The 27,532-nt window shown below is 59.4% G+C and overlaps 1 protein-coding gene across 1 annotated transcript; it reads right to left on the bottom strand.

Annotated features, from left to right (window-relative positions):
- Nucleotides 1-1,654: 1,654 nt before the first annotated feature.
- On the bottom strand, nt 1,655-17,571 carry TP53INP2 (tumor protein p53 inducible nuclear protein 2). The gene is made up of 4 exons (XM_063171974.1): nt 17,500-17,571; nt 7,024-7,350; nt 3,599-3,896; nt 1,655-1,907 (listed from the first exon to the last, which is right to left on the bottom strand). Exons 2-4 carry the CDS (start codon nt 7,145-7,147, stop codon nt 1,655-1,657), a joined length of 675 nt encoding a protein of 224 aa, XP_063028044.1. The 5' UTR covers nt 7,148-7,350; nt 17,500-17,571.
- Nucleotides 17,572-27,532: the final 9,961 nt, after the last annotated feature.

The following is a 27,532-nucleotide window of genomic DNA, read 5'->3' as shown; positions in this document are numbered from 1 at the left end:
CTGGAGCTAGGGGCTGTTGCCACTAAGAAGGTTCATTTTGGCTTTAATCTCATTAAAAGAATTAATAACTATCAGCTGTCTCAGTTTGGGCTCACCACAAGTCCTTCAGGCAAGATCCCCAGCTGATATTAAGGGATGCAACACGGTGAGTGGAAGAACCTCTGGTGAAATCAGAATTTTCTGGAGTGTTGTGGGGGAGTCTTGTCTCAGAGGGTGGGAATCCAGGCTGTGGTCACGAGCAGGACACTTTCCCAGGGCAGAGGATAGAAAACCAGTTCCTAAAAGGAGCAAACTGGGAGAGATCAGCAAATTTCTGCTGGATTTGAAGCTGTCTCAGCTGGTGCTGGAGCCAGTGAAAAGCCTGGACCATGTTCTTCCAAAGGCAAAAGGAGTCCATCAGGGAGAGAGGAAGGATTTACATTAGAAATTAGCATTGCCTAGCAGTGAATTTGGCCCTTCACAGGAAAGGGGCAGGAGGGCCATGGGGATGGAAGGAAAGGATGCCATGTTCAGCGGGGAAAGAAGATGCCTCTGTCACAGCTCCTGTTACAGCAATCCTCTCACTCAGGCCTGCCCCATCCTGACCCATTGCAGTGGCTCCCAGAGCCATCTTTGTCCTTACTTCAGCCTCTTCCCTCCAGCCTCCTCTTCAGCATCTCCTCATCACCACCACAGACGTGCTTTGGCCACCTGGGGGAAGCTGTGCAGATCCTGCCTCCTGTCCCCTGCTGGGGACAAACACCGGGCAGACAGCGACCCTCGACTCGACAGAGCCTCCTCTGGGCGTCCAGGAACAGAGAGAAACACACACACAGATACAGGGGTACCCCTGGGACACAGCTGGGGCCGGGGCAGTCACTGCTCCAGAGCCAAAGGGCTGCTCAGAGGGGACTCCCAGCCACGGTGATGCCACCCCAGGCTGGGCACCCCTCCTGGCACGGCAGCCAAGGCTCCGGCGCGGCGCTGGGACGGTGCTTTGATTCCTGAGATTCCTTTTAAGGTTGTTAAAAAAAAAACAACACCGTGAGGCACCAGGAGCTGCCTGGCTGACCCAGCCATGGAGATTCCACCAGCGCTTTCAACCACAAGCCCCTTCAGGACTGGCAGTGGGGCGTTATCTTATCACGGTAAAATGTAGCTAAGAAATCAAGGAGGGGGAGGAGTGTTTGCTGGTTTTGCAGGGCGGAAGCAATATTTAGTGTCGTTGATGAGATTTTCCTAAAAATCCCAAATCTTGTGGCTTCATTGCTCTTGTCACTCCCGCTCGATGTCTCTGTGACCTCCCAGCCAGGCTGTACATGGAGTCATGATGTGAGGAAAGGCACTGATGTCACAGGCTTATCAGGACAGACGGGTTTCACGGGGAGCGGGTGATTTCAGGAACAGGTGATTTCAGGAACAGGTGATTTCACCGGGAATTCCGATTTCCCCGGGAACGCTGGGCAGGGCAGCGTGGGCTCCATGCCGGCGGCTCCGGGGTCGCGGCCCAGCCGGCATCGAGGGCGGGGGCGCGGTGAAGGGACGGGGGAAGATGAGGAGCGCGGGTCAGGCGTGCGGGCGCGGGGCGCGGAGCGAAGCCGCCGCCGTGTCCCGGTGTCCGTGGGGGCCGCTCCCGGGGCCGGGGCCGGGGCAGCCCCTGGGCGGCGGAGCGAGGTCAGTAGTTGCAGTGGCGCTGGCAGGGCTGGTGGACGAAGGCCCCCGGGAGCTGCTTGGCGCGGCGGGGCGGGCGCTGCCGGGCCCGGTTCTGCCGCTGCAGCGCCTTCTGGGCCAGGCGGTGCCGCTCCGCCAGCTGCCGGGCCCGCTGCGCCCGCTGCGCCTGCCCCGCCTTGTCCAGCGCCGCCGCCTTCACCGGCAGCGCCCGCCCGCGCTGCGGCACCGGCGGCTCCGGCCGCGCCTCCGGAGCGTCCCTGCGGAGACAGCGGAGACAGCGGCGTCAGCACCGGGCCCGGCCCGGCACGGGGGGGACACCGGGCACCGACCTCCGGCCCCACGGCCCCACGGCCCTCCGGCCCCACCATCCTCCTGACCCGCTGCCCCACGGCCCTCCTGCCCCACGGCCCTCCTGCCCCACGGCCCTCCTGCCCTCCTGCCCCACGGCCCCACAGCCCTCCTGCCCCAGGGCCCCACGGCCCTCCTGCCGTCCTGCCCCAGGGCCCCACGGCCCTCCTGCCCCAGGGCCCCACGGCCCTCCTGCCCTCCTGCCCCAGGGCTCCATGGCCCTCCTGCCTCACAGCCAGCCGAGCGGAGCGATGCCCCAGCAAGGCTGGCTCTGAGACACCCGAAAAAATCAAGACACCACCAAGAGCTCCACTGCGTCTGAGCCCCTTGAGCCTGGTCTGTCTCCGTCCCACAGTGACCCCTCTGGAGCCTTGGCTATCTCAGGTTCCCTTTAGCCCTTCTCTGCCCCCTCCAGCACTGAGGCACTCCAGAACACTCTGTCCACTCTGGACATCAAGCTGTGGCCCTCAGGGTGACTTGGGAAAGAGACAGGTCCTGAAGGAATGGTGTCACCTAGACAGGAATGGTGTCCACTAGCCAGGACCAGTGTCACCTAACCAAGAATGGTATTCTCTAGCCAAGAATAGCACCCCCCAACTAGGAATGCTGGCCCCTAACCAGGAACAGTTTCCTGGCCTGGAGCAAAGCTCACCCCAAATTCTTACTCCTCCCCTGCCCCACTGAGGGGCTGCAGGGGAGGAGTTGGAGGGCTGGGACTGGGGGAGAGCTGGGACCCCATGGCACCCCCCTGGCAGCCAGGGCTTGCCCAGCAGCAGTCAGGCTGAGCGTGGGCACGCTCCAGGCTTTCCCTGGGGGCTGCAGGGCAGGGGAGAGCAGCCCTGGGGGAGGACAGAGCTCCAGGATGTGGCCCCAGAAATGGGTGTGGAGAGCTCCAGCCCACAGGCCTGGGGGGCAAAGGGGCTATTTGGGGCATTTCTGTTTAATTTCCCCACTGCTGGGCTGGGGTTTGGGGCAAGGAGAAGTGTCCCACTCCCCAGAGCTGTGGGACACCCACCCCCATGCTGGGCCAGTCTGGGGACAGGCAGGTGGTTGAGGAGGGCCGCAGCACCCTCCTGCCTGAAGGACCTGGGGGTCTTCAGTGGCCACTGTGCCTAAGGGCCACCCCGTCCCATTGGGCTTGCTTTGCTTGGGCCATGCCTATGCAAATCCCTGGTGTTAGCCCTGCCTGGCAACTCCCCCTGGACGGGTGACAGGTGGCACTGGCATTGGCAGGAGTGGCCTTGGCAGAGGTGGCCATGCCAGGAGACCCTGCTAAGGGCAGGGGAGACGAATGCAGCCCTGTCCCTGTGCCAAGCTCGTGTCCTGCAGCCATGGCCATCCGAATATGCTACTGAGACCCCTTGGCAGAGGGTTTTGGACACGGGGGCTGCCAGCCATGCAAGGTGGCAGCTGGGGCACCGTGCCACATATGCAGTGTTCCCTGAGGCGGGTGTGGGGCACTGATGTCCCCCACTGCCACGCTCCGTCAGTGGGTGAAACATTCCTGGGTGTGGGCAGGGATCTGGGATGGCAGGACCAGCGCTGGTCCCTCCGTGGGTGCTGGGGCTGCTGCCCCCCAACACTCTCTCAGCGCACTCACTCTGCGGCTTCGTCCTCGGGGCCCTCCCCGTCCACCTCGAGGGTGCTGGTCACGTACACCGACATGCTGGGGTGCTCGATGAGCAGGTCCTCCATGGGGCTGCTCCCCACGCCGTCGGGGCCGGGCTCCTCTGCAGTAAAACAGGGGGGAGGGGTGACAAACCAACTCTCGTCCATCAAGCAGGGAGCGGCCGGGGCCGGGGCAGCAGCCGGGCCGGGGGGCGCCGGGCGGGGCCGCGCCGAGCGCCCGGGGCCGCCGGCGGGAGCGCGGCGAGCGGGGCCGGGGCGGGCGCGGCTGCCTGGGGCGGGGAGCGGAGCCATGCGGGGCAGCGGGGACACACACACACCACGGACGGGGCGGGGAGGGAGGGAGGGAGGGGGAGAGAAAGGGGCATCGTTAGTGCGAGAGACACCCACGGCCGGCACTCGGCACGCCGGGCCCGCCGAACCCCCGCTCCGGCACGGGACGGCCCGAGGCACAGAGCTGCCGCACCGCAGCGTCCACGGCAGCACGGGGCTTCTTCCTTCTCAAAAGGAGAGGAGAATTCAGGCAGTGAAAAACGCTGCTTTCCCCGCTCTGATGGCACCCGAGCCGAGCCGGGCCGGGCCGGGCCGGGGATGCCGACACGCCGGTGCTCACAAACACCACCCAGCACTCGCAAACACGGAAACCGAGCACACACAGCACAAAAACAGTCCACACCTTTTCTCTGGAAGAAATCATGGGAATAAATTCTTCAGCAAAGGTTTTCACTGTGCCTTCAACTCCAGCCTGTTAGAGGCCAAATGTTGAGCGGCTGATGCAGAGGCTGACACCCCCGAGCCCCCCGAGCCTTCCCTTCCCACCCCTGCCCGGCAGCAGCTCCCGGGCCGCCGCTGCTCTCGGCTGCCTGCGCTGGCATTGCTGGGGCTGCAATGGGCAGGAGCGGGCACCAAACGTGGGGATGCCCACACCCACTGCCAGGCTCACTGGGGGCATTTGAGGGCACTGGTGAGGGGGGAGGCACTGCAGTATCTACATGGATCCTGCAGCTGGATGAGGAGCAGAAGGAAGCACAGGTGAAACTGTTCTTGTGTGGAGAAACCGAGCGTGGGGCTGGGCATTCCTGGCTCGGTGCATCCCCAGCTCCTCCTGCAGCTGATGCCTCAGCCCAGGGCTCAGGACAGGCCACAGTTGGCCTTCCAAAGAGGAGAATGCCTTTCTCCAGGTCAGAGGATATCAGCCTATTAATAGCTGCTGACATGCCGGGCTGGAGACTGTTTGTCAGCCTGGGGACAGGCATGGAGCTGGGCTGGAGCAGAGCTCCCACAAAGGGCACAGAGAGCATCCTGGGCACCGTGCCCATGCTCTGCCAAGGTGGGGTTTAATGTCACAAAGCAATAGTTTGGGATCCTTGAGTACCTCAGTGATGCAGCCACATCCTGGGAAATGCTCTTTGCTCTCTCCCGGGGTGCTGAGCAAGGGCCAGGCTAAGCAAGGGGGCAGGAGCAGCATCAGAAACATTCCAGGGAGGTCTGAGTAATTCTGGTGCCTTTTGCAACACAGGGGGCAATGACCAGGCTGAATCCTGAGGCTCCCTAGGCTGCCTGTCTGCTGCTGGGAGGGAGCCAGGCCGGGAGCAGCTGCTGCCCCCACAGCTCCAAGGGAAAGGATGGGGCTCCCAGTTTGGTTCTTGGAGTGTTTGTATAACTCAAGGCCCAAAAATAGAGCTGAAGGAATCTGGTCCCCCACTGCTGAGGGGCTGCTGTGGGAACAGAGTGCAGCAAGGTGCCATTCTGCTGAAGCCAGCGCTGCCCCAAGAGCTGAGGCACTTCCCTGGGAAAACGTGGGAGTGCTTTGTGCCAGAGTCAGGCCCTGGTCCCCTGTGAGCCATCTGCAGCCTCGAGCCAGGGATCGGGGCACGGCATTTCTCTGGCTGGGGAAGCTCCTGGCTCCTCCTGGCATGCCTTAGGCTCGCTGCAGCTGCTGCCAGCTGGCCCTGACACGTGGCAGCTGCATGCCCACTGCTCCAGGGACCTCCCTGCAGCAACCCCCTGCCATGGCACTGCCCTGGCCCTCCCTGCTCAGGCACCTGAATGCCCAGAGCACGGGGAAGCCTCCCCAGCTGCCCATGCCCACACCACCCATCACCTCCAACAGCTCTCCAGTGCTCCACCAGGCATGGGGCTGGCCCTGTGCCCCATCCCAGTCTTGTCCCTGCTCTGGTCCCTTCTCCAGGTCACTGCATATGGGAGAAACACCCTAATGAACAACTTGAATAACAAAAACAGGCAGGGAACATCTGCCCAGAGACCTGCTGCCTGCAAGAGGGAGGACAAACTCCTCCTCCTAAACCTGCAGGACACATCTGTGCTCCCTGAGCTGGGGCCTCACAACCAACCAGGGGCTACCAAAGCAGAGCACAGCCTCAGGAGCTCCTGCACAGGCAGGAGGCTTTGTCTCTGATTGCTGCTGCATTTGTAAGGAAAAGGTCATAAAAACATCATTGCAATTGGCTGAGTCATCAATCTACAACAGAAACTCCCAAGGTCTGAAGAGAGCTGGAGAAGATCTGCACAGGAGGCACAGGCACAATGTGCCTGCTTGGTGTTACACAGGGCTGGGGATGCTCTGGGAATGGGGAGCCCTGTGGGCTCTCTAGGTACAGGCACCTGGTGTCAAATCCCTTGTGCTTGGCGTGGACAGTGGGAACAATTTGGGAAGACAACCCCCTTGGAAGCTGAGATTTACTCCTCTCAAATGACCCAAGCATGGCAGATCCCTGGTGGCACATGCCCAGCTGGAACAGGCACCACTGCCCCCTGCCCTGCCATGGGGACAGCCCCATCCCTGCCAGGGGAACAGCTCCTGTGTGCTTTCAGCTTTGCCTGGCTGCTCCTGGAGCAGTGGAACAGGGCTGCTGGCCAGGGCACAGCTCAGCCCAGGGCCCAGCTCAGCCCAGGCATGGCACTGCCCAGGGCATGGCACTGCCCAGGGCCCAGCTCAGCCCAGGCATGGCACTGCCCAGGGCATGGCACTGCCCAGGGCCCAGCTCAGCCCAGGCCATGGCACTGCCCAGCCTGGGATCCCCCTGGGCAGCATCACCCCAAAGCTCTGGTGATGTCCCTGCCTTGCCAGGCTCCCCTCCTGCCATGGAGGCTCCTGGAGGCCTCTGGGCAGCAGCAGCCCCAGCTGGAGATGCTGATGCTGCTCCCACACTGGCAGAAAGTTGAGAACCATCCCTGGGAGAGCAAAGGGAAAAGGAGGAGCGGGTCAGAGGCTGCTGCAGTGACCATGGCAGAGCATGGGGACCAGGGGAGAGAAAATGAAGGGCAGAACTGCTCCCATGTGGTGTCAGCTCATCTGCTGATGTAAGGATTTGCCCAGCTCTGGAGAGACAAGGTGCAGCAGAGGCTGTGGGAAGACAGTTCTGCTGCTTTGCTCACCTGCAAGATCAATTATGAGCCAGCCATCCTCCTCCTCTTGTTCCTCCACAAAGGGCTTGGGCTCCTCCAGGCCCTCTGGCGTGCTGCTGTCACTGAAGAAGAGGCTGGTGAGACGCTGAAACATGGTGGGGAGCAGTCCAGCAGGATGGGCAGGGAGACAGAGCTACTGCTGAGCACCAGCTCCAGGCACAGACAGGAGAGATGGGCAGGGAGGGGAGAAAGAGCTCTCAGGTGTCAGTGACAGGGAGGTTTGGCTGCCACAGGAATCCCAGCTGAGCAATGTGCAGTGCAGTTGAGAGGTGCTTCACTTGGCTTCAGTGCAAAGGCCTGGAACAGGGAGAGAAAAAGGAACAGCACATTAAAACAGGCTGGCAGTGTGGCCCTCCTGCGTCCCAGGGGCTCAGGTGGGCTCAAGGGGACAGCAAAAGGTGCCCCTGGCACCGATCTGTGCCATGGCTGTCCCAGCTGGTGCTGCACTGAAGCAGCCCTGGGTGCCTGTGCCCTGCAGCCCCACCTGTGCCAAGCCCCTCACTGTGGCCCCATCCTCATGGCTGGGGTGTCCCAGGAGACCCAGGCCCAGGAGCTGGCAGGGACAGAGCACACAGGGGCCCCAGGTCAGGCAAACACGCCAAGCTCCTGGCAGCAGGCAGGACGAGGACAGCACTGTCACAGAATGCCAGACTGGTTTGGGCTGGAGGGACCTTGAAGTCCCATCTCATCCCACCCCCTGCCCTGGCAGGGACACCTCCCACTGTCCCAGGCTGCTCCAAACCCATCCAGCCTGGCCTTGGGCACTGCCAGGGATGCAGGGGCAGCCACAGCTGCTCTGGGCACCCTGTGCCAGGGCCTGCCACCCTCACAGGGAACAATTCCTTTCCAATATCCCATCTCATCCTGCCCTCTTGCAGTAGGAAGCCATTCCCTGTGTCCTGTCACTCCAGTCCCTTTTCCCAAGTCCCTTTCCAGATCTCTCAGAGCCCCTTCAGGCCCTGGGAGGGGCTCCAAGGTCTCCCTGGAGCCTCCTCCAGGTGAGCACCCTCAGCTCTCCCAGTCAGGCTCCAGACCTGACAGACTCCAGCCCTTGGAGCATCTTTGTGGCCTCTCCTGGACTCACTGCAGCAGCTCCACACCCTTCTGGTGCTGGGTGCCCAGGGCTGGGGCAGCTCTGCAGGTGGGGTCTCACCTGGGTGGGCAGAGGGGCAGAATCCCCCCTGACCTCTGCCCACCCTGTAGGGACAAGCGCAGGATGCTGCTGCCTCTCTGGGCTGCCAGCACACACACTGTTGTTCACACCCAGCCTCTCATCCCAGCCCTCTGTGGGTCTCTGCTTCCCCTCTGCTCAGCTCATCACTGTTTTATGCCTGGTGTGAACAATGCCAATTTTATGATTGGCTTTTTGCAAATATTAAAGTGAATATGTTGTGTTAGAAAGTTATGCTGTATTAATTCTCTTAAGTAGTGTGTTAAATATAGTTTTAAGTTATAAAAAATGTTAAAATAGAAACTATGCTATGTAAGATAATTTTTTTAAAGAAAGAAATCACAGCGAAATATCAGCCACAGGACACCCAAATCTTTCAGAGAAAAAGAATTTATTGCCCTCTATCAGAAGAAACGAACTTCTTCCCACCTCGAAGGCGTTGTCAGGATTCAGAGGAAGAAGCTGACCCTGACCAGACAGAATCCTGTGTTTGAATGGAATTTATGCATCATGTATGAGGTGTATGAATATGCAGCAGGCTGTTGCTTTTAAGGGTTAATCCTTTGTTAACGTGGGGCCTTTTTCGGGCTTGTGCTGCCCAGAAAGAGGTACCCAGACTGTCCATAACTCTTTGTTTCTATTGTCTCATATTGTCCTAATTCAAATTGTCCAAATTATTATTATTATAATTGTATTACTATTTTTATAACCATTTTATTACTATTAAACTTTTAAAATTTTAAAAACAAGTGATTGGCGTTTTCCACACCTGGGAAAGCAGACTCCCTCCAGTGTGGGGGGAGCTCAGCACTCATTCGTTTCATTGATGCCTGCCAAGCTCCTGGCAAGGCACAGGAGGGGCAGCCAGAAGGTGCAGAGTGTTATTTGTGTGTTATTTGCGTGCCTCTTGGTCCAGAGACGTTAAAAGGGCACGAAAAGGCCCTGAAATGCCAGCAGGAGCTCAGTGCAGTGAGAGGGACAGCTGGGTGCTGCCGTGCTTGGCACACTGAGGTGGGTGCATTGAAAGGGTCAATCCCCAGCTCATGGCAAAGCCCAGGTCAGGACCAAGGGGCCATGGAGCTCGAGGGATGCTGCACCCAGGGAAAGCCCATGTGCTGCAGGCAGCGTGGCATGGGAAGGGTACAGGGGCACCACGTGCCCATGCACAGCCCAGCCCTCCAGCAGGAGAAGTCCTTGCTCAGCCCTGCTGCCCCCCCAGGCCCAGCACCCTGCCAAGCACTGCAGTTCTGAGCCTCAGGCACTCTTTCCTTCACCCCTGTGGGATGGAAATGCCTTTTGCAGTCTCTCAGGTGCCTTGGGAGGAGCAACATCTGCTCTACAACACAGAAAATGAGGAACCAAAGGAGCCTTTCCCAGGGCTGGGATCCCCGGGAGCTCAGGGCTCTGCTCTCAGACGCCTCCAGCTGCAGAAGGCAGTGATGGAGCAGGAGGCAGCCCTGGCACAGCCAGCTCCCCCTCCCTGGCATGGCAGGGCAGCAGGGGGGCACCACCTGTCCCCAGAGCAGGTCCTGGTGACTCCCATTGCCCAGGGGCACAAGGCAGCCCAGGAGCCACAGCCCTGCCCCTGCAGAGCTCAGGGCTCCAGCCCAGCTCCCCACCCACTCGGGCATGGCTCAGCTGAGGCTTGTGGAGACTCGCCAGGAGGAGCAGGAGTCAGGGAGGATGTGACAGTGTTCACAGGGGTGCTTGGATGAGGACAGAGATGGGGATCTGACTCCATGTTTCTGAAGGCTTGATTTATTATTTTATGATATATATTATATTAAAACTATACTAAAAGAATAGAAGAAAAGGTTCTCATCAGAAGGCTGGCTAATAATAAAAGGGAATGATAACAAAGGCTTGTCCAAGCCAGCTGACTGTGATTGGCCATTAATTAGAAACAACCACATGAGACCAATCCCAGATGCACCTGTTGCATTCCACAGCAGCAGATAACCATTGGTTACATTTTGTTCCTGAGGCCTCTCAGCTTCTCAGGAGGAAAAATCCTAAGGAAAGGATTTTTCATAAAAGATGTCTGCGACAGGAGGGCTCTCTGCTCTGTGTCCTGAGAGGGTCCCTGGCTTCCCTGCAGGCACTGAGCAGGGAGGGGTTGGGCACTGAGACATGGCAGAGTGGTTTCTCTGAGCCCACAGCCCCCAGGGCCACGCTGGGACCCTGCAGTGCCGTCAGTGAAATCAGCCAGACACCCCCTGCCCCTGGATCACCAAAGCACATCCAGGTAAGTGGGGGAACACCCCACAGAGGGGCTGGTGCCCAGCTGGGCCCTGGCTGCCCTCTGGCGTGCTCCACTCCCAGCTCACAGGATGCCCACGTGCCCCAGGAGCAGCTCAGACTGGCAAAGGCCACCCTGGCAGCCCCGAGGGTGGGATGGCCTCAGCACCAGCCCAGCCTGGAAACCTGGCACCTGCCTGAGCACTCACCTAGGCAGCAAACACCTTTTAATATGACATGAATATTCATTATTTCAGATGTTTATTAAATATCTAATTGTGGCAGAAGCTCCACAGCCCCCAGGCTCCTGCTGGTGATGTCCCAGAGTCTCCCGCTGTTTGCTGCTCCCCAGGTGCCCGGGCAGGACAGGCTGGGGCAGGCACGGGGTCACGGGGGTCACGGGGGTCACTGGGGTTACAGGGGGTCACAGGGGGTCACAGGGGGTCACTGGGGTCAGTCCCTGTGGCTCAGTGTGAGGCCAGCAGTGGGCTCATGGCCCATGTGCTCATTGAGCTGGGGCAGTGCCAGGCTGGCAGAAGGGCTGAGCCAAAGCTGAGCCCAGTGCCACCAAGGAGGTCCTCAGGGTGACACAGTGGGGCTGGGGACAGCAGGGTCCCCTGTGCTGTGCCCAAGCCCACCACACCAGGAGGACACTGGCACTGCTCTCAGTGTCACTCTTGTCCCTGCCCAGATCTGGATGTCACCCAAGAGCAGAGCTGGGGACAAGGTCTGGCACACAGGGACAGGGGCAGAGTCACCCAGAAAAGCTCCCAAGCAGGCAGCACAGGGCAGGGCTGGGGCAGGCAGGGACTGTCCCTAAGACAGCCTGGAATGCCTGGCTGCACAGAGGGCTTCCCATGCTCTGCAGCCCCTGCCAGGGGCTCACCCTCCAGCAAGCTCAAGGTCAAATGGCCATGGACACGGTCAAAACCTTTTCGTTTTCCTTTGTTAAATGATGATATTTTAGTTTTCCTTTTTTAAATGATGATAAAAGCTTTCACAGGACAGCAGGAAAGCTGCTGCCCCAGGAACAGCTGAGAGCACCTGCCTGCTTAGGGACTGCTCCCCAGAAAATCACAGGAAGGGAAGTGAGGTACCTGGATTCCTCAGGTCCACCACAACCCAGGGGTAATTTGTTTTTTCTGAGGACACAACAGACACCATTATTTTTGACTGTCCTCTCTCCCAAATGTAACTTCTTAAGTTAAGGCACAGGGGCTCACAGGCAGCTGCCATAGCTGTGGAGGAAGTGGGAGAGAATTAAAACCTTCCCTAAGAGCAAAACTTGAAATGGATCATTTTAAAGGACCATTCCCCAAAGAATTCAAGTAAATCTCCAGCTGTCACCCTCCCCAAGCCAGGGAATGTGGGGGCTGCAAGAGACTGTGCCACGGGTGGGCTACAATGGCAGGACCTGCCCCATGGTGGTGCCCAGGGAGCTGCAGGAAGCTCCTGGCAAAGCTTTCAGGACCAAACCTGCAGGGTGAAGGCAGGAGTGAGGCCAAAATGCAGGCAAGGGCCAAAATGAGCACTAATCCTCCCCCCCACTTTACCCTGTCTCTGAAAACCTCAGGCTGAAGCAGCAGGATGAAGCTCCAGGGCTCTCAGCAGCTGTGGGGCTGGCACTGAGCTGTGTGGGGCAGTCAGCTCCGGGATGGGGCACCCAGAGGGTCCTGGGCAGGCTGGGGGAGCTCACGTGAACCTCATGGAGCTCAGCCAGGCCAAGGGCAGGTCCTGCCCCTGGGTCAGGCTGGGAATGGCTGTGTGGGGAGCAGCCCTGGGACAAGGACTTGGGGGTGCTGCTGGTGACCAACTGGATGTGACCCGGCCATGGGCACTGGCAGCCCAGGAACCAACCCTGCCCTGGCTGATCCCACAGCGTGGGCAGAGGTCAGGGGGGATTCTGCCCCTCTGCCCACCCAGGTGAGACCCCACCTGCAGAGCTGCCCCAGCCCTGGGGACCCAGCACCAGAAGGGTGTGGAGCTGCTGCAGTGAGTCCAGGAGAGGCCACAAAGATGCTCCAAGGGCTGGAGCCCTCTGCTCTGGGACAGGCTGGCAGAGCTGGGGGTGCTCATCTGGAGGAGAGGAGGCTCCAGGGAGACCTTGGAGCCCCTCCCAGGGCCTGAAGGGGCTCCAGGAGGGCTGGAGAGGGACTGGGGACACAGGATGGAGTGACAGGACACAGGGAATGGCTCCCACTGCCAGAGGGCAGGGTTAGATGTGATATTGGAAAGGAATTCCTCCCTGTGAGGGTGGGCAGGCCCTGGCACAGGGTGCCCAGAGCAGCTGGGGCTGCCCCTGGATCCCTGGCAGTGCCCGAGGCTGGATGGGTTTGGAGCAGCCTGGGACAGTGGAAGGTGTCCCTGCCATGGCAGGGGTGGAATGAGATGCTCTGTAAGGTCCCTCCCAACCCCAAGCAGTCTGTGAGTGTGCACTCTCCCACCCCCATAGAAAGGAGCAGCTCCTGGCCTAGGAGACCCTCCCTGGCAGCCACCAAGCTCATCCATCAGCTCATTGCAGAGGGCTTGGGTGACCTCCCAGCCCTTCACAAGACCAGAGACTCCTTGGCCAGCTCCTGCCCAGTGAGATGGCCACATGCCACCTCCATCCCTGCACGTTCCAAGCACTTCTCTCTGGAGCAGCCAGCAGCAGATTAAGCCCTGAAGTTTATCCAGGTATCTGGAGTGCCTCTGCCTTCCCTGCAGCAAACATTTTTTTCCCCATTTACACCAGGGCATGGAGGGCTGGCAGCCTCAATGGGAGCTTCAGCACAGGAGGGACCCGATTGTGTCCCTGACAGGGGACTGAGAACAATCTGTGCCTGGTCACCAGGCAGAGGCGGTGCCCACAGAGCCAGTCTGGACCAGGAGATGCCTTCTCTTCCTCTCAGGTCCCTTCTCCCAGCCCTCCTGTGTCTGCAGGTGCCCCACATCTGCAGGGGAGGTGCGTCCCAGGTGTCCCTGCTCAGGACACAAGGGGACTGACTGCCTCTGTGCCACACTGCTGGGGCTGAGCTGCCCAGAATGCACCCACTGAGCCCCTGTGCCCTGCCAGAGCTGGGGCACCACCACGCGACAGATGCCATCCTCCCCAGGCTCTGCAAACCAGGCACTGCCAGCACAAGGGCACAGCCCACCAGGGACACTCAAGTTTCTAAGGGAATTATGCCCATCAGAATCCTTCCAGAAAGTCCAACAGCATTTCACAGCAAGCCAGAAGGTATTAAAAATATTCAATTTAAAGTGGAAGCAAGGAAACCACAATGCATCAAGTTATTTTTCCCCCTTCAGCAACCTCGACACAATAATTAGTTTTGTGAGTCACCGAGGCTGCAAATAACCCCGGGAGCTGCGAACAGGGAGCAGGAGGGCAGCAGGGCCCGGGAGGCGCGGGGAGCTCGGGCAGGAGCTGGGCCGGGAGCTCGGGCAGGAGCTCGGGCCGGGAGCAGGAGCTCGGTGCAGGGAGTTCGGGGCAGGAGTTGGGGCGGGAGCTCGGGGCAGGGAGCTCGGTGCAGGGAGTTCGGGGCAGGAGTTCGGGGCGGGAGCTCGGGGCAGGGAGCTCGGGGCACGGAGCTCGGGGCACGGAGATCGGGGCACGGAGATCGGGGCACGGAGATCGGGGCACGGAGATCGGGGCACGGAGCTCGGGGCACGGAGCTCGGGGCACGGAGCTCGGGGCAGGAGCTCGGGGCAGGAGTTCGGGGGGAATCTCGGGCAGGAGCTCGGGGCAGGGAGCTCGGGGCAGGGAGATCGGGGCAGGGAGATCGGGGCAGGGAGATCGGGGCAGGGAGATCGGGGCAGGGAGATCGGGGCAGGGAGATCGGGGCAGGGAGATCGGGGCAGGGAGATCGGGGCAGGGAGATCGGGGCAGGGAGATCGGGGCAGGGAGATCGGGGCAGGGAGATCGGGGCAGGGAGATCGGGGCAGGGAGATCGGGGCAGGGAGATCGGGGCAGGGAGATCGGGGCAGGGAGATCGGGGCAGGAAGTCGGGCAGGAGCTGCAGCGCCCGGCGGCTCGCACGAGTCCCAGCGGGCAAGGAAACAGCAACTCCCCTTGGAAATGGCACCGGGCTCCCAAAGTTTCCATAAATACCCGGCGGAGGGAGGGATGCTGCTGGCAGGGCGGAGCGGAGCGGCCCTTGCTCGGCACAGCTGAGGACACCCTGCAGCCAGCCCGGCAGGAGGCAGGGTACAAACCTGGTGCCTTCCTCCAACCCACTGGGGAAATGGGATCCTCAACTCATTTCGCCTAAATTAGACAAGCGTTTCAAAGGCTCGCTGTGCTGCTTGCAGGAAAATCGTAAACCTGGCACAGAAACACAAATCACAGAAGGGGACCCGGCAGCTGGGCAGCCCAGGGGAGCTCAGCTCAACAGCCCAGAAATGCCCCGTGAACCATCCCTGGGCTGTCCCCGGCCCTCCCCAACAAGGAGGGACCAGAGCTGGCAGGGACCTGCCTGGGACAGCTTGGTGGGGCTGAATTAACGCTGAGTTAGGTCCCACAACTACTCTGCTCCAGCTGATGCCACGGATGGATTGCCTTGGGGGAGCCCTGGGCACAGGGCAGAGCTGCACCCCGAGGTGCTGCCAGCACGGACAGACTGATTCCAGCAAAACAGAGGCTGAGGCTGAGCCAGAGCCTCTTCCACGGCAGATCAGGGAGGGAGAGGTGGGGAAGGCAGAGAGCAGTTTGAAAAATCCCAAAAAACTCTTCATCATGACACTCTTCTTATCAATGGCAGACCAAGACAGAACCTGAAGCGCTTTCCTCAGCCAGTCCAAGGTCTCAGCAGGGACTAGAGCTCTCACATGCTCCTCCAGATCCTGCCTGAAGGAGAGGACATTGCAGGACGAGGAGATGTTTCTCCTGGAGCTGCTCTCTGCGCTCACAGCAGCTCCTCTGTCACTGCTGCACGAAGGTCCTTACCCCAAGGGCAAATGTGACCTCGTGCTGCTGGATATCAACACACACAGTCCTGGCAAATCTGCCAGGGGCTGGCAGGATCTTGGAAATTTTAGATTTGCCATGAGCCACGCTATGAAATTTTAGAGCTTTCCTCTCTGGGATGCGCTGAGTGAAGCATCCCGAGGAGGGAAGCATCCCGAGGAGGGAGGGAGGCAGGGGAGCAGCCCAGCCTGACACCCTCCCCAAGCCACGGACCTGAACACACCCTGGAGCACGGCACTTGCACAGGAACCCCGAGCTCCTGCAGCTCCCCCAAGGCCACTCAGGGCTCCCTCACTGTGCAATCAGCATTAAAAACCCCTCAGATACAAGGCTGTGTCACAGGGTTTTCCAGCCTAATTACAAGCAGGTGTTACCATTTTATTACCTTGGGAAAAACTTCTCTGTTTTTCCTTTTTTGTTCATGCAGATAAGCAGCAGTTTGACACAACAAGTTCCCAACAGTGGCAGTGAGCTACAGCAGACAGCTTTTGTCTCTTTTTGTGGTAGGTTTGTTGTTCGAGGGGGGAGAAGGGGGGTATTTTGGGGGGAGGAAATGTAAAATGAGAGGAAAGATTTATTTTAGAGAAAAACAACACAGTTCTTGGCACTCTGTAGATTAAGTCTGGTGGGAAAGGAGGTCCAGCACAGTCCTGTACCAGAGCCCAACACCTGTTTCTGGGAGGGTTTCTGGGATTGTTTCCTACCCCAGCAAAACCTTGGCCAAACAAGCAACAGCACTTGGCACCTGCCCAGCTCAGCCCTCGTTGGTGCTGCTTCAGCACTGGCTATTGCTGGGCTCAAGGGGGTTTAATCCACTATTTTGGGGTGCCAGGGTGCCAGTCTCTTTGCTCAGGTGCTCTCAGCAGGGCTGTAACTCCCCTGTACAAATATGCATGTTTATGTGCATAAAAGAATTACAAGAGCAAAAATGCCCTTTGTAACCTGCTTTTACACTCCACAAAGTCCAAGTTTTTCCACAATAAGTCCCCCTAGATAGGAGCAGGATTAGTTTCCAGGGCCTGCCAGGCTCAGCCAAGCTGAGGTGAGAGACATGAAATCCAGAGGAAAGCTGCCCTTTTAGAACTTATGACTTTTGTGAGCTGTCCCAAAGGAGGTGCCCTTAGAACAGCAAAAGCAGAGGGAGATGCAGTGTTTGGTACCTAGGGGTCCATCCTGGGATGTGGGGGAGTTGCCCCATGGCACAAACCTCAGCCAAGCACTGCCAGCACCTCCCCTTCCACACACAGCCCCTGCCCGGGCAGCACAACCAAACTCCACAAAAACATCAAAGCACCTGAATCTCATAAAACCTGGGGGATTTACAAAGACAATCGACATCTAAAGACAGAGGGATCTAAATCCAAAGCACCAAGGATTTCCTGTAAATAAGTTAAATAGATAATACTTTGTGTTAGAGATTTACATCTATTTACATTCTTTACACAAATTTATTTCATGCAGTATACTATATATGCTGTATTTTATACAGTATATAACATACAGAATAGGAAGGTGTCCCTCCCAAGACACCCCCCCGCAGGGGGTTGGAACGAGATGATTTTGAAGGTCACACCCAAACCGACTCATTCTGTGATTCCATGACATATTTCATACACTGACACACACTTATATTTATATTTTCACATTCCTTTTCCAAACCGCCACGTTTCGCACCCGGAGCGCGTCTAAACATCACGGGGGGAGCCACATGCCCGCTCCCTGCCGAGAGCAGCCCCACAGCGGCGGGCGCGGGCAGCCCCGCGTGCCCACGGCGGGCAATGCCCGGTGCCAGCCCGGTGCCAGCCCGGTGCCAGCCCGGCCCGCGCGGGGGTCACGGCGGGACACGGGGGGGGGCGCTCTGACGTCTCAATGTCAAATGCAAATGAGGCGACGTCACCGCAGCGCAGCCAATGGCAGCGGGGAACGACCGCCAATCTTAATCCGGTGAAGAAGAAACAAACAACGGGCGCGGGGGGGCCGCAGCCGAGGGGTCCCGGGCCGCCCCCGCCCCCGCCGGGCGCTCCCCGCCCGGGCCGTGCGGGCCCGCAAAGCCCCGGCCCGGCCCCGACCCCGTCCCGCGGGCACTCACCGGCCCTGCGTGTCCCGGGCGGCGGCAGGCGCTGAGCTAGTGCCGGTGCGGTGTGTGTGTGTGTCCCGGTGCCGCTGTGTGTCGGTATCCGTGCCGGTGCCGGTGCCGGTGCGGACCCCGCCGTTCTGCCCAGCGCGCGCCGCTCCCCCGCACAAATCGGCACCTTCCGACAGCTGATCGTGACGTCACAAAGCGGCCCCGCCCCCCGGGGACGCAGCCAATGGGAGCGGGCGCAGCGAGGGCGGGGCCCGCCCCGGGGCGGGGCCGGGGCTCCCGTGAGGGGAGCGGGGTCTCGGGGGACGCGGGCGGGCGAGGCCGGGCCGGGCCGGGCCGGGCCGGGCCGGGCCGGGCCGGGCCGGGCCGGGCCGGTTCGGTTCGGTTCGGTTCCTCGGGGCAAGGGGCGGCAGAGCCCCGGGCAGGCGGCGGCGAGGGGCTGGGGACTCCCGGGGGAAAGGGAAAGGCTGCAGAGTGCCGGAGTGCTGGGGCAGAGGGGAAGGGCTGAGCCCCCGGCGGTGCGGGGGAAGAGGGGAGCTCCGGCACCGAGCTCCAACGGGAACGGGAGGAGGCAGATGGACGGAAATGAAGAGCTGAAGCCACTGAAAAAAAAGCGATAAGAGTCCGGTCCCGCCCGCAGCGGCCGAGGACACGGGGGGGACAGGAAGGGAGCGGGGGATGTGCTGGCGCTACCGAAGGGAAGGGAAGGGACGGAGCCTTGAGGCTTCCCAGGCACCCATCCCCTGTCACTGCTGCACTTCACAGCCCTCATCCACTGAGCCAGGCACCCATCCCCTGTCACTGCTGCACTGCACTGCCCTCATCCACTGAGCCAGGCACCCATCCCCTGTCACTGCTGCACTGCACAGCTCATCCACTGAGCCAGGCACCCATCCCCTGTCACTGCTGCACAGCCCTCATCCACTGAGCCAGGCACCCATCCCCTGTCACTGCTGCACTGCACAGCTCATCCACTGAGCCAGACACCCATCCCCTGTCACTGCTGCACTGCACAGCTCATCCACTGAGCCAGGCACCCATCCCCTGTCACTGCTGCACTGCACAGCTCATCCACTGAGCCAGACACCCATCCCCTGTCACTGCTGCACAGCCCTCATCCACTGGGCCAGACACCCATCCCCTGTCACTGCTGCACAGCCCTCATCCACTGGGCCACTTCGGACACCAATGAGGGCATTGGGGCCCAAACCCCTGCATGTGCTGCCCGACCATTACCCATGCGAGGGGGTGAGGGGGGTTCGTGAAGAATGGCACAGAAACATCCCTGGGGTGTCACAGCCCCCCAGGATGCTTGGCATCCTCAGCATGAGCCGACCGTGGGACCAAAGTTTGGTTTGACCTCGTGCCAGGCTTGTCACAGGGCAGGATATTGTCTGTGTAAAGATAGAACATTTATTAAAACAGTCATTAATGGAGCCGTTTGGGTGTCTGAGTCATGCATGGAACAGTTAGGACTCATCTGACATCACAGGTGAGAATTCCCCACTGTAAATTCACAAGAGGTAGAATTTAATTGTGTCTTATTCAACACGAGGTCACAAATTAAATAACATTTAGTCTTCTGTAATTGAAGGATCTTGCAGAAGAGTGTAAACCATTTTGGGAGGAAAGCTGCCACCCTGCAGAGCTCCCACCCCACTTTGCCAGGAGGGGAGCAGAAGCCTGTGAAGCTTGAAACAGTCCTAAGCAGAAAATCCACTGATTTGGGATGTCCGTGGAGGGAATTTTGAGATGGCCATGGCAGTTTCAGTGACTGTCCAAGGAGCTGAAGTTGCTGGGCACAGAGGGGACGATCTGCAGAAGACACCAGAAGTTAGAGCATAACCACACTTGTCCCCCAGCCTGGTCCCTGCCTGAAGCCAAGAGCTCCTGCTGGCCAGGAGGTTCATTTTGCTGCTCCTGCTTGTCCTGGTTTCACACGGAGTGATTACAGGATGGCTCCTGCTGGCTGCAGCAGGAGTGCAGAAATTAGCCTTTAATCCTGCTGCCATAGAGGAGGGCATAAATAAATGCAGCAGGATGAATCTTGTCAGGGTGAAACATGTTCCAGGGTGAGCTGGCCCATTTGTGCTGGCATGTGCCCTAAAGCACAGGTTGAATGGGATGCCCCTCTCTCCATTCCTACAGGGATGGGAAATGCTTCAGTCTCTGCTGCGCCCTGCCCTGGTGTCCCGCTGCCAAGAGGGGGTGGCAGTCCCCTCCCAGGGCAGCGTGCAGCCCCAGGGATTTACTGCTGGACAAGCACAGATGCTGAAGCAGAGGAAGGAGCCTCTCACCAGCCTGAGGCCATCAGCAGTGGCTGCCAGGGGCTGTGGCCAGGGGCTCTGGGCTGGGTGACAGCTGTGCTGTGTGACAGTGGGAAATGACTTTAATCTTGCTGGCACAGGGAATAGTGGGCAAGAAGCCGTGGTGGCCCAGCCCTCATGTGCCCACAATCCTGCAGGGCTGAGCTGGGGTCCACGTCACTGTGTCCTCTGTCTGTGCATAGCAAGGAGAGACTGGAGGGACCCCCTCTGTCCCCAGCGACAGCAGTGTCTGCTGACACTGAGTAAGGGAAGGGAAACCAGAGTGCCTTCCCTTGGCATCCTGAGCTAGGATGGGGGGACACAGGGCAATGACTCCTGCATGGCCCTGGCCCTCAGGTCGCTGGGAAAGTCACGCTGAGCTGAGCTGCAAGGCCTGGGGTGGCTGCGGCTGGAGAGGATGAGCAAGCAGCTGACTGCACCTCACCTGCCCACAGGTAATGGGCAGTTAAGTGGGGCCCTGTGTGTCACAGCACGAGCCCACCCCAGCAGCTGCCTCGGGCTCTGCTGCTCAGGAGCATAACTGGAGGCACTCTGTGAGCTTGGGTGACTGCTGAAAATAGGAAGGTGATCACACTGACTTCTGCTTCATGCAGGAGGTTTTGGGAGCAGCACTGAGAGCCTCTGGCAAGGTGCAGGGCCAGTGTGTAATGCACGTGCTTCATTTCACCCAGCAAATGGCATGCAAAGCAGGCAGGGTGCTCATTATAGAATGGTTTGAGTTGCAAGGGCCCTTAAGGATCACCTAGCTCCAAGCCCCATTTACCTGTCCTTTATTAAAAAAAAAAAAAAAAAAAAGTTTCATCCAGCCACCAAAAACTTCTAAAACAATAAGAGAACAGGGAAATAATACTATGTTTGGATCTTTGCAAACCCCTCCAAGAACACGTCTCCAGCATTTGGCATTGACTGAGAAGGAGGTCCCAGGGCACCCCTCCAGCCCCAGCTGCCCACTCTGTTTCCCTGCAGGTGCCTGGGGTGACCTTGCTGCATCCTGGCATCCCTGCCATGAGTTTTCCCAGAGCCCAGGGAGCTCTGGCCCAGCCATTCCTCCTGGTGATGCTGAAGTCACCAGGTAACTTCTGAGCACCTGAAGAAGCATTTCCCAGACATGTCCTGGGGCTATGGGTCAGCAGCTGGCTCAGCCCTTGCAGCTCCCAGGTGCCTGAAGGCCCCAGTGTGAGTGTGCCCCAGGGCTTGCTGCCACACCGTGAGCTGGGCACTCGTTAGCTGGGGCTGGGGAGAGCAGTTAATGAAGAAGGACACATGCAGTGTACAGAGCCAATCCTGCAACACAGGCTCTGTGCCAGACAGCAGAAACCAGGGAAATGAATCACAGAATAATATACTGAGCTGGAAGGGCCCCAGAAGGATCATCAAGTCCAACTCTCGTGGAAGTGAATGGCCCATTCAGGGTCAAGACCTCACCTTGGTGTTATTGGCACATGCTCTGACCAACTGAGCTAATCTCAGGGTCTTTATGAATGAGCAAAAGCTGTTCATTCTCCTTCCCCAGGCCACCCTGCCTCACCCCCATCGCACTGAGAGTCCTTGGGGCACTTAGGGATGTGCCCAGACACCCACCCAGCCCCAGTGAAATGGACTGGGAGGTGCCAGCAATCACCCACACACACCCCTGCTGTCTGTGTTTGCCACACCTCAGCTCCTCAGCTGGCTGTTCCCATGCTGCTTGTCCCTTGGGATAGATTTGCCTGGAAGCTCCTGCCTGGAGTTGTTTGTCTGTGTTCTAGATCAAGAAAATGCAACAAGCACTCTTTCACATCATTAAAAATCCTCATCAATCTCCTTGGGGGCCCCTCTGGTCCCTTGAGTGGTGGCCTGGGGACAAGAGGTGTGCTCCTTACTTAAACTGGGACAGACCACCAGTCCCTGAGGAACCTCAGTGTCTCGCTGGGCTTTGGTGGCCAGAGTGAGCTCCATGAGGAACAGGCTCAGCGCGGCTTCTCCCCCACTGCCTTGGCCCTTCCAGAGATGCCTGAGACCTGTCTGCCTCAAGTGGTATCCATCCCAGGTCCACAGGACTCCACAGCAGTGTCTCCTCGCTCTTCCCAAAGGGTCTGGCCAGACACACACGCAGCTGAAGGCTCAGTGCAGCCCCTGCCGGGGGCAGGGCAGCGTGGATGTGCTGTGGCTCGGGTGAGGGGTAAATGGGGGCTGTCACCAATGTTGGTCACCTGCTGCCTGGTGGCCAGGACCCCAGTGCTCCCAGCACAGGGCTTTGCATGGGCTCCCAGGCCCCAGGGGGCACAGAGAGCTCTGGCCAGCCCAGGCCCGCACTGGAGCAGAGCTGTGAGCGCTCAGGGCAGCTGTGGTTGTTGCAAGGCTGGGGACAGCTCCTTCCTGGGACACCTGTGGGACAGGGATGTGCCTTGCAGCGGGGAGGAGCTGCTCTGTGCTGCGTGGCCTGGATGAGGGACAGTGACCTGAGTGAGGTGCAAAGCAGATGGCTGATGATCATATCTATGGGGCAACCAGCAGCCTCCAGCCCCGTAAAAGCTCCTTGTGCCCCCTGTAGATACCCACAGCCCACGTAGCACCCGAGGGTGGGGGGAAGAGACAGAACTTGGCTCCCCAGCTGCTCTGCCATGGGAGAGGGCAGCAGGCTGGCCTCGTGTGGGCTTCCATCCCACAGAAACTGCCCAGCACCTGAGATGGGCTCCATGAAGAGCCTGGGATTTGCCTGAGGCTCTGAGTGTGACTTTGCAGCAATGAAGGAGCATGGAGGAGTTTACCTAGAAAAAACATGGTGAGTGCCCTCTGGGAATGACCACAGCCAGGAGGTGACCTCACTGGAAAGAAATCTGGGTGTTACATTTGCACTTCTCTGACAAAAAGACCTATTTCCCAAAGATGAACGTGGGACAGAGGTTTTGCATTTGTCGCATAAAAAACGGACTTGCTTCTATATTTAGAATTTGGGTCACCAGCAGCTTTCTGCCAGGAGACACCAAAACAACTTTGAAAAACAGGGCTGCAAGGCGGCTTGGGGCCAGGCAGCAGTGTCCGGTCGGGAAGGTTGCCCAGGGGCAGTGATGAGGGGAGGGCTCGGCCGCCTTTGGCAGCAGCGCGGGCCGGGCCGGGCTGTCCCTGCTCCCTGAGCCACGGGCGGCCCGTGACCCGGCCCGGCGGCGCCCTGACTCAGGGCACCCCAACACCTCCTTGTTTTTCACAAGCTCCTCGCTTGGCTGGGGGACAGAAGGAAATAGCAGCTGGTGACATGAACCCAGTAATTTGACCCCAGGCGATTTTGGGGTGTGTGTCTCAGCACGGAGTAACCTTGCCGGTCGGGGTGCAGCAGCCGGGGCCAGTGCCTGTGAGGGGAGAGGGTGGCGAGGGGCTGGAGCCGGCAGCGCCCTGCCAGCCCCTGGCACTGCCCTGGCAGCCCCTGGCACTGCCTTGGCAGCCCCTGGCACTGCCCGGCCATCCCCCTGCACTGCCCTGCCAGCCCCTGGCACTGCCCGGCCAGCCCCTGGCACTGCCCGGCCAGCCCCCTGCACTGCCCTGCCAGCCCCTGGCACTGCCCTGCCAGCCCCCGACACTGCCCTGCCATCCCCCTGCACTGCCCTGCCATCCCCCTGCACTGCCCTGCCAGCCCCCGGCACTGCCCTGCCAGCCCCCGGCACTGCCCTGCCAGCCCCCTGCACTGCCCGGCCAGCCCCCAACACTGCCCTGCCAGCCCCTGCACTGCCCGGCCAGCCCCCTGCACTGCCCTGCCAGCCCCTGGCACCGCCCTGCCAGCTCCTGGCACTGCCCTGCCAGCCCCCGGCACCGCCCTGGCAGCCCCTGGCACTGCCCTGCCAGCCCCCTGCACTGCCCTGCCAGCCCCCGACACTGCCCTGGCAGCCCCCGGCACCGCCCTGCCAGCCCCTGGCACTGCCCGAGCCCGGCGGTGGGAGCGGGCAGCGGCCACAGCCGAGGAGAGCTCCACGCTCTGCCTGCCCTGCAGAGGAGGGAGCGGGGAGCTGCTGCCCCACGGACAGCACCGGCCACGGCGCCTCCTGATGGGTCTCCTCAAAAGTGTCTGATACCCGGCTCCAACCTTCCCCACCGTGCCGAGAGAAGGAGCCTGCCCACCCTGCTGCCCCTCGCCCCTCCACTGCCGGCCCTTCCTGCTCCCTGCCCTTCCAATCCCCCGAGGCTCCTCATTCCCAGCCCCTGGATCCCAGCAGCCGCTGTTACCCCCAGGGTCCCCCAGCCTCACCCCAAAGCAGCTCATGCCATAGGGGGGAATGTGCTCCATGGTGGTGGGGAGCTCTCTACAGGGGTGATGTGTACTCCACAGGGGTGGAATGTGCTTCTACAGGGGGGATGTGCTCCACAGGGTAGTGTGCTCTCCATGGGGAGGATGATCTCCAAGGGGAGTTGCTCTCCACATGGGGAAGTGTGAGTTCCATCGAGTGTGCATTAGCCCAGAGGGCACACAATGCTCTGGAGGCAAGGAGCAGACCCTGGCTCAAGACTTGCTCTTCTGTAGCTCTTCTGGCTCCCAGCAGGCTGGACAAGACTCAGGAGCCCTTGGGAGCTTGGCACTCAAGAGTACCCCAAGACTCTGATGCTCCTGAGGGGCTTCAGTGGCTTTGTAGCTTCTATAAATCAGGACAGTTGTATTTTCCAGAGTTTGGATCACACGTCTCTAGCTCTTCTGCCCACTCCTGGGTAGAAGTGACCCCCTCCTGACAGGTGCCATGAGGTGCCCAGTGTTCTGCCCAGTCACTGGTGCTTTACTCAAGTGCATTCCCAAGTTGCTCTCAAGTCTGTGCGACCCAAAAGTGAGATAAGCATTTGAATCAGCATTCAGGGCCTCTTTAAGGTCAAGGTTAAATCCTGCCCAAATCATCCCTGCCAGTAGAAGCGCAAGCCTGGCCATGCCTTTGTCACCGCAGGTGCTGCAGCCCAGTGGGTCGGGGCAGGTCATGCCATGGGCCGGATGAACCCTGGAAGCTGCCACCTTCCACACAACAGCATTTCTGGCTCTTTTGACTCCTGCCACATATTTGCCTCATGCAAGATGAGGTTTTGGCAGTCAGTCCTGCTTCAGAGCAGTGCTGAGCCCTGGGATCCACCCAGGCTGGGGAGAGGCTCAGCCCTCCATGGCAAGAATAGAAGAAAAGGCTGGGCTGAACCTGAATAAAGAAGCAGCTGCTCAACCACCTGGTCAGGCCTCCCACAGTTCAGTGTGGATTTGTTTGAGCCCCAGGAGTGCACACCCTGAACTTGTGAGCCTGTCTGGGCTGAGGCTCAAGGCAGTGCTGACCACGGAGGATTTAGCCCTCATCTTCATGTGTTCATAATCCCATATATTTCTACCAATTGTATTTTAAATCCCTCCCTAGGACAGAGGCAGGAACTTCCTACACTTAAATTCAAGCCAGGAGAATCATAATCAAATAAAATGAAACCTGGGTCTTCCATTTCAGGGGATAGGAAAATTACAGGGTAGAAATCACTCTTCTGTAGCTGCCCAGCCTTAGTTGCTCAGCTAAGGCTTGCTAGAGATTGGTCAAGGTGTTGTGGGCCAGGAGGTGACCTCATTGGGAAGAAACCAGTTTTCCAGTTGTCCTGCACTTTGCTGGTGCCACCCAACATGCTCCTTCTCTTTGGTCCTGGTACCTCATGATCCAGGGTCACACCACACCTTCCCCAGCAGTGGGTGTCTGCAGGGGACACTGCTGCTGGACACCACCATGGTGACACAGTGACACAGTCTAGTTCTGGTGTGGAGACAAGGCTGCTCCATCAGGCTTTCCTGTGGCTGCCTGTGCTCCCTCCCAAAGCACACGGCCTCACCATCAGCATCCTCATCTGAGAAGGGCTGAGTAGAGTGGGGCAAAATGACCCCATCACTCCCTCTGAGAAATCTCTGTCCTGCAGTTTGGTTTAGTCCCAATGCAGAGGGGCAGGGCTCCCCAGAGCTAGCAGGAGCAGCCTTGGGATGGCCATGCTGTGCTCAGCTGCCCTGGCCAGCTCACCAGCACCAGCTCTGCTCTGCTTCCCCTCTCCTAATGGGTGAATTTTCAACAATCGAAGTTGTCCACGCTGGAGGAGGATCCCCAGGACAAAGACAGGTTCATCCAGCCCTCAGTGGTATCCTCATCCTTGGAGGATCTGTTCCAGCTGGGCTGATGGTTGTCGCTGTGCTGAGCCACCTTGACTCTTCTCTCCAGACTATGACATGCTGCCCAGGAGAGAGGAGCTCCCACCACGGTGTCTGAGCTTCCTGCCCCGAGGTTAGAGGAGCCGGGGGGAAGCTGAACTCTGCAGCTGCCCTGGCTGAGCAGGGACCTCCCTGCTCCTGCAGCCCTGAGCTCAGCCTTGCCTGGGTCTCCCTGGGGACAGGGACTACCTGCCTGCAGCTTTCTTTATGTGCTTCCCTGCTCCCTGTGCTGGGAGGATTCCTGCTCCACTGGGATGTCCCTGCTCATTTGGTTCTTGGGCTCAGTCTCTTTGGAGAGACCCTTGCTTTCAGTACCCATTGAGAATCACTTTATACGTTTCTTGGAACAAGATTGTAAAGCCAGATGTGAAAAAAGGAGATGAGGGAACTCAGGAGTTGATGGAGAGCCTGGAGCAAGTTCACCAGTTTCCATATGGCATCTCTCCAAAGGAGGGATCTTCTTCCTTGTTGAGTTTCCGTGGGTGTGGTAAGGACCAGGCAGAGTCTTTGGGGTTTCGTGGCACAGAGGGCATGGCAGGGCGTGATGCCACACCAAGAAACCTCCTGCGCCTCACGCAGAGCTGGGATGGCTCTGAGGGCCATGAGGGGGGTGCTCCAGGTGCCTGGCACCACCCTTGTGCTCCCACCTTGGCCAGGGCTGGCCCCAGCCTGCAGGGAGCCTGGAGCTGTGCAGGGCAGGGGACTCTGCAGCCTCCTCTCAGCTGCCTCCAGCAGCACCGGAGCGTGCTCCCAGGTGTCACCCCAGAGTGAAACCCAAGAGAGCTCCTGATAAGGGAGGGCAGCTATAAATGTCCTGTCCTGTGTAGGTTTCGCTATATTGAGGGGAGGAAGGGAACACTAAAGTCTCCTCTTAATCCGCAGTGTGGTTTTGTGCTGAGATGAAGGGAACAGATCCCCTGTGGCCGTGGCCAGGGTGCCTCCCCCAGCGCCAGTGTCTGCAGACCCCGGTGTGTGCCCATCCCTGCACGCGGCACGGCCACAGGACACCCTCCAAGCCCTGCCCACACCCACCCCAACGGCCTGAAAAACACACCACAGCCCCGATTAAAATTAGCCTGGGGATATTTCCAGTCAGGCCAGCAACTCTGCTGGGGGCAATGCCAGCGCATGGCTGGATATGCCACGGCCATGGCCCTGGTTGGAGAAGGAGCACAGCTCCCACACCAGAGCAGTGTAAGATGTGGGACCACTGCTGCAGCCAGCCAGGCATGGGGTGGGGATCTGGAGAGGGGGCTGGAATTCAGCTGCAAATGGCCAGGCTCCCTTTTCTACAGACCTGGAGATGTTTGGGGTTTGTAGTTATTACCTCTGGGGTTTGTAGTTATTACCTCAGACTCAGCCACAGCACAGGCCCGGGGAGGCAGCACTGCAGTGCACAGCCACATTAGGGCCCTCATGGAGAAAACGTTCAGCCCACCCTGCACATGTGGTGCCTGACAGGACGTGAGCTGGTGGACGACCGGCTGCAGTGCCTGCAGGTCTCAGATGAACCAGGCCAGCAGAGTCCTGGTCTCATCCT

Source organism: Melospiza melodia, chromosome 19, assembly GCF_035770615.1.
Source record: "Melospiza melodia melodia isolate bMelMel2 chromosome 19, bMelMel2.pri, whole genome shotgun sequence".
Classification (NCBI taxonomy): Eukaryota; Metazoa; Chordata; class Aves; order Passeriformes; family Passerellidae; genus Melospiza; species Melospiza melodia.
Note: the sequence above shows the minus strand (reverse complement) of the source record. Positions and strands in the feature narration are given on the sequence as shown.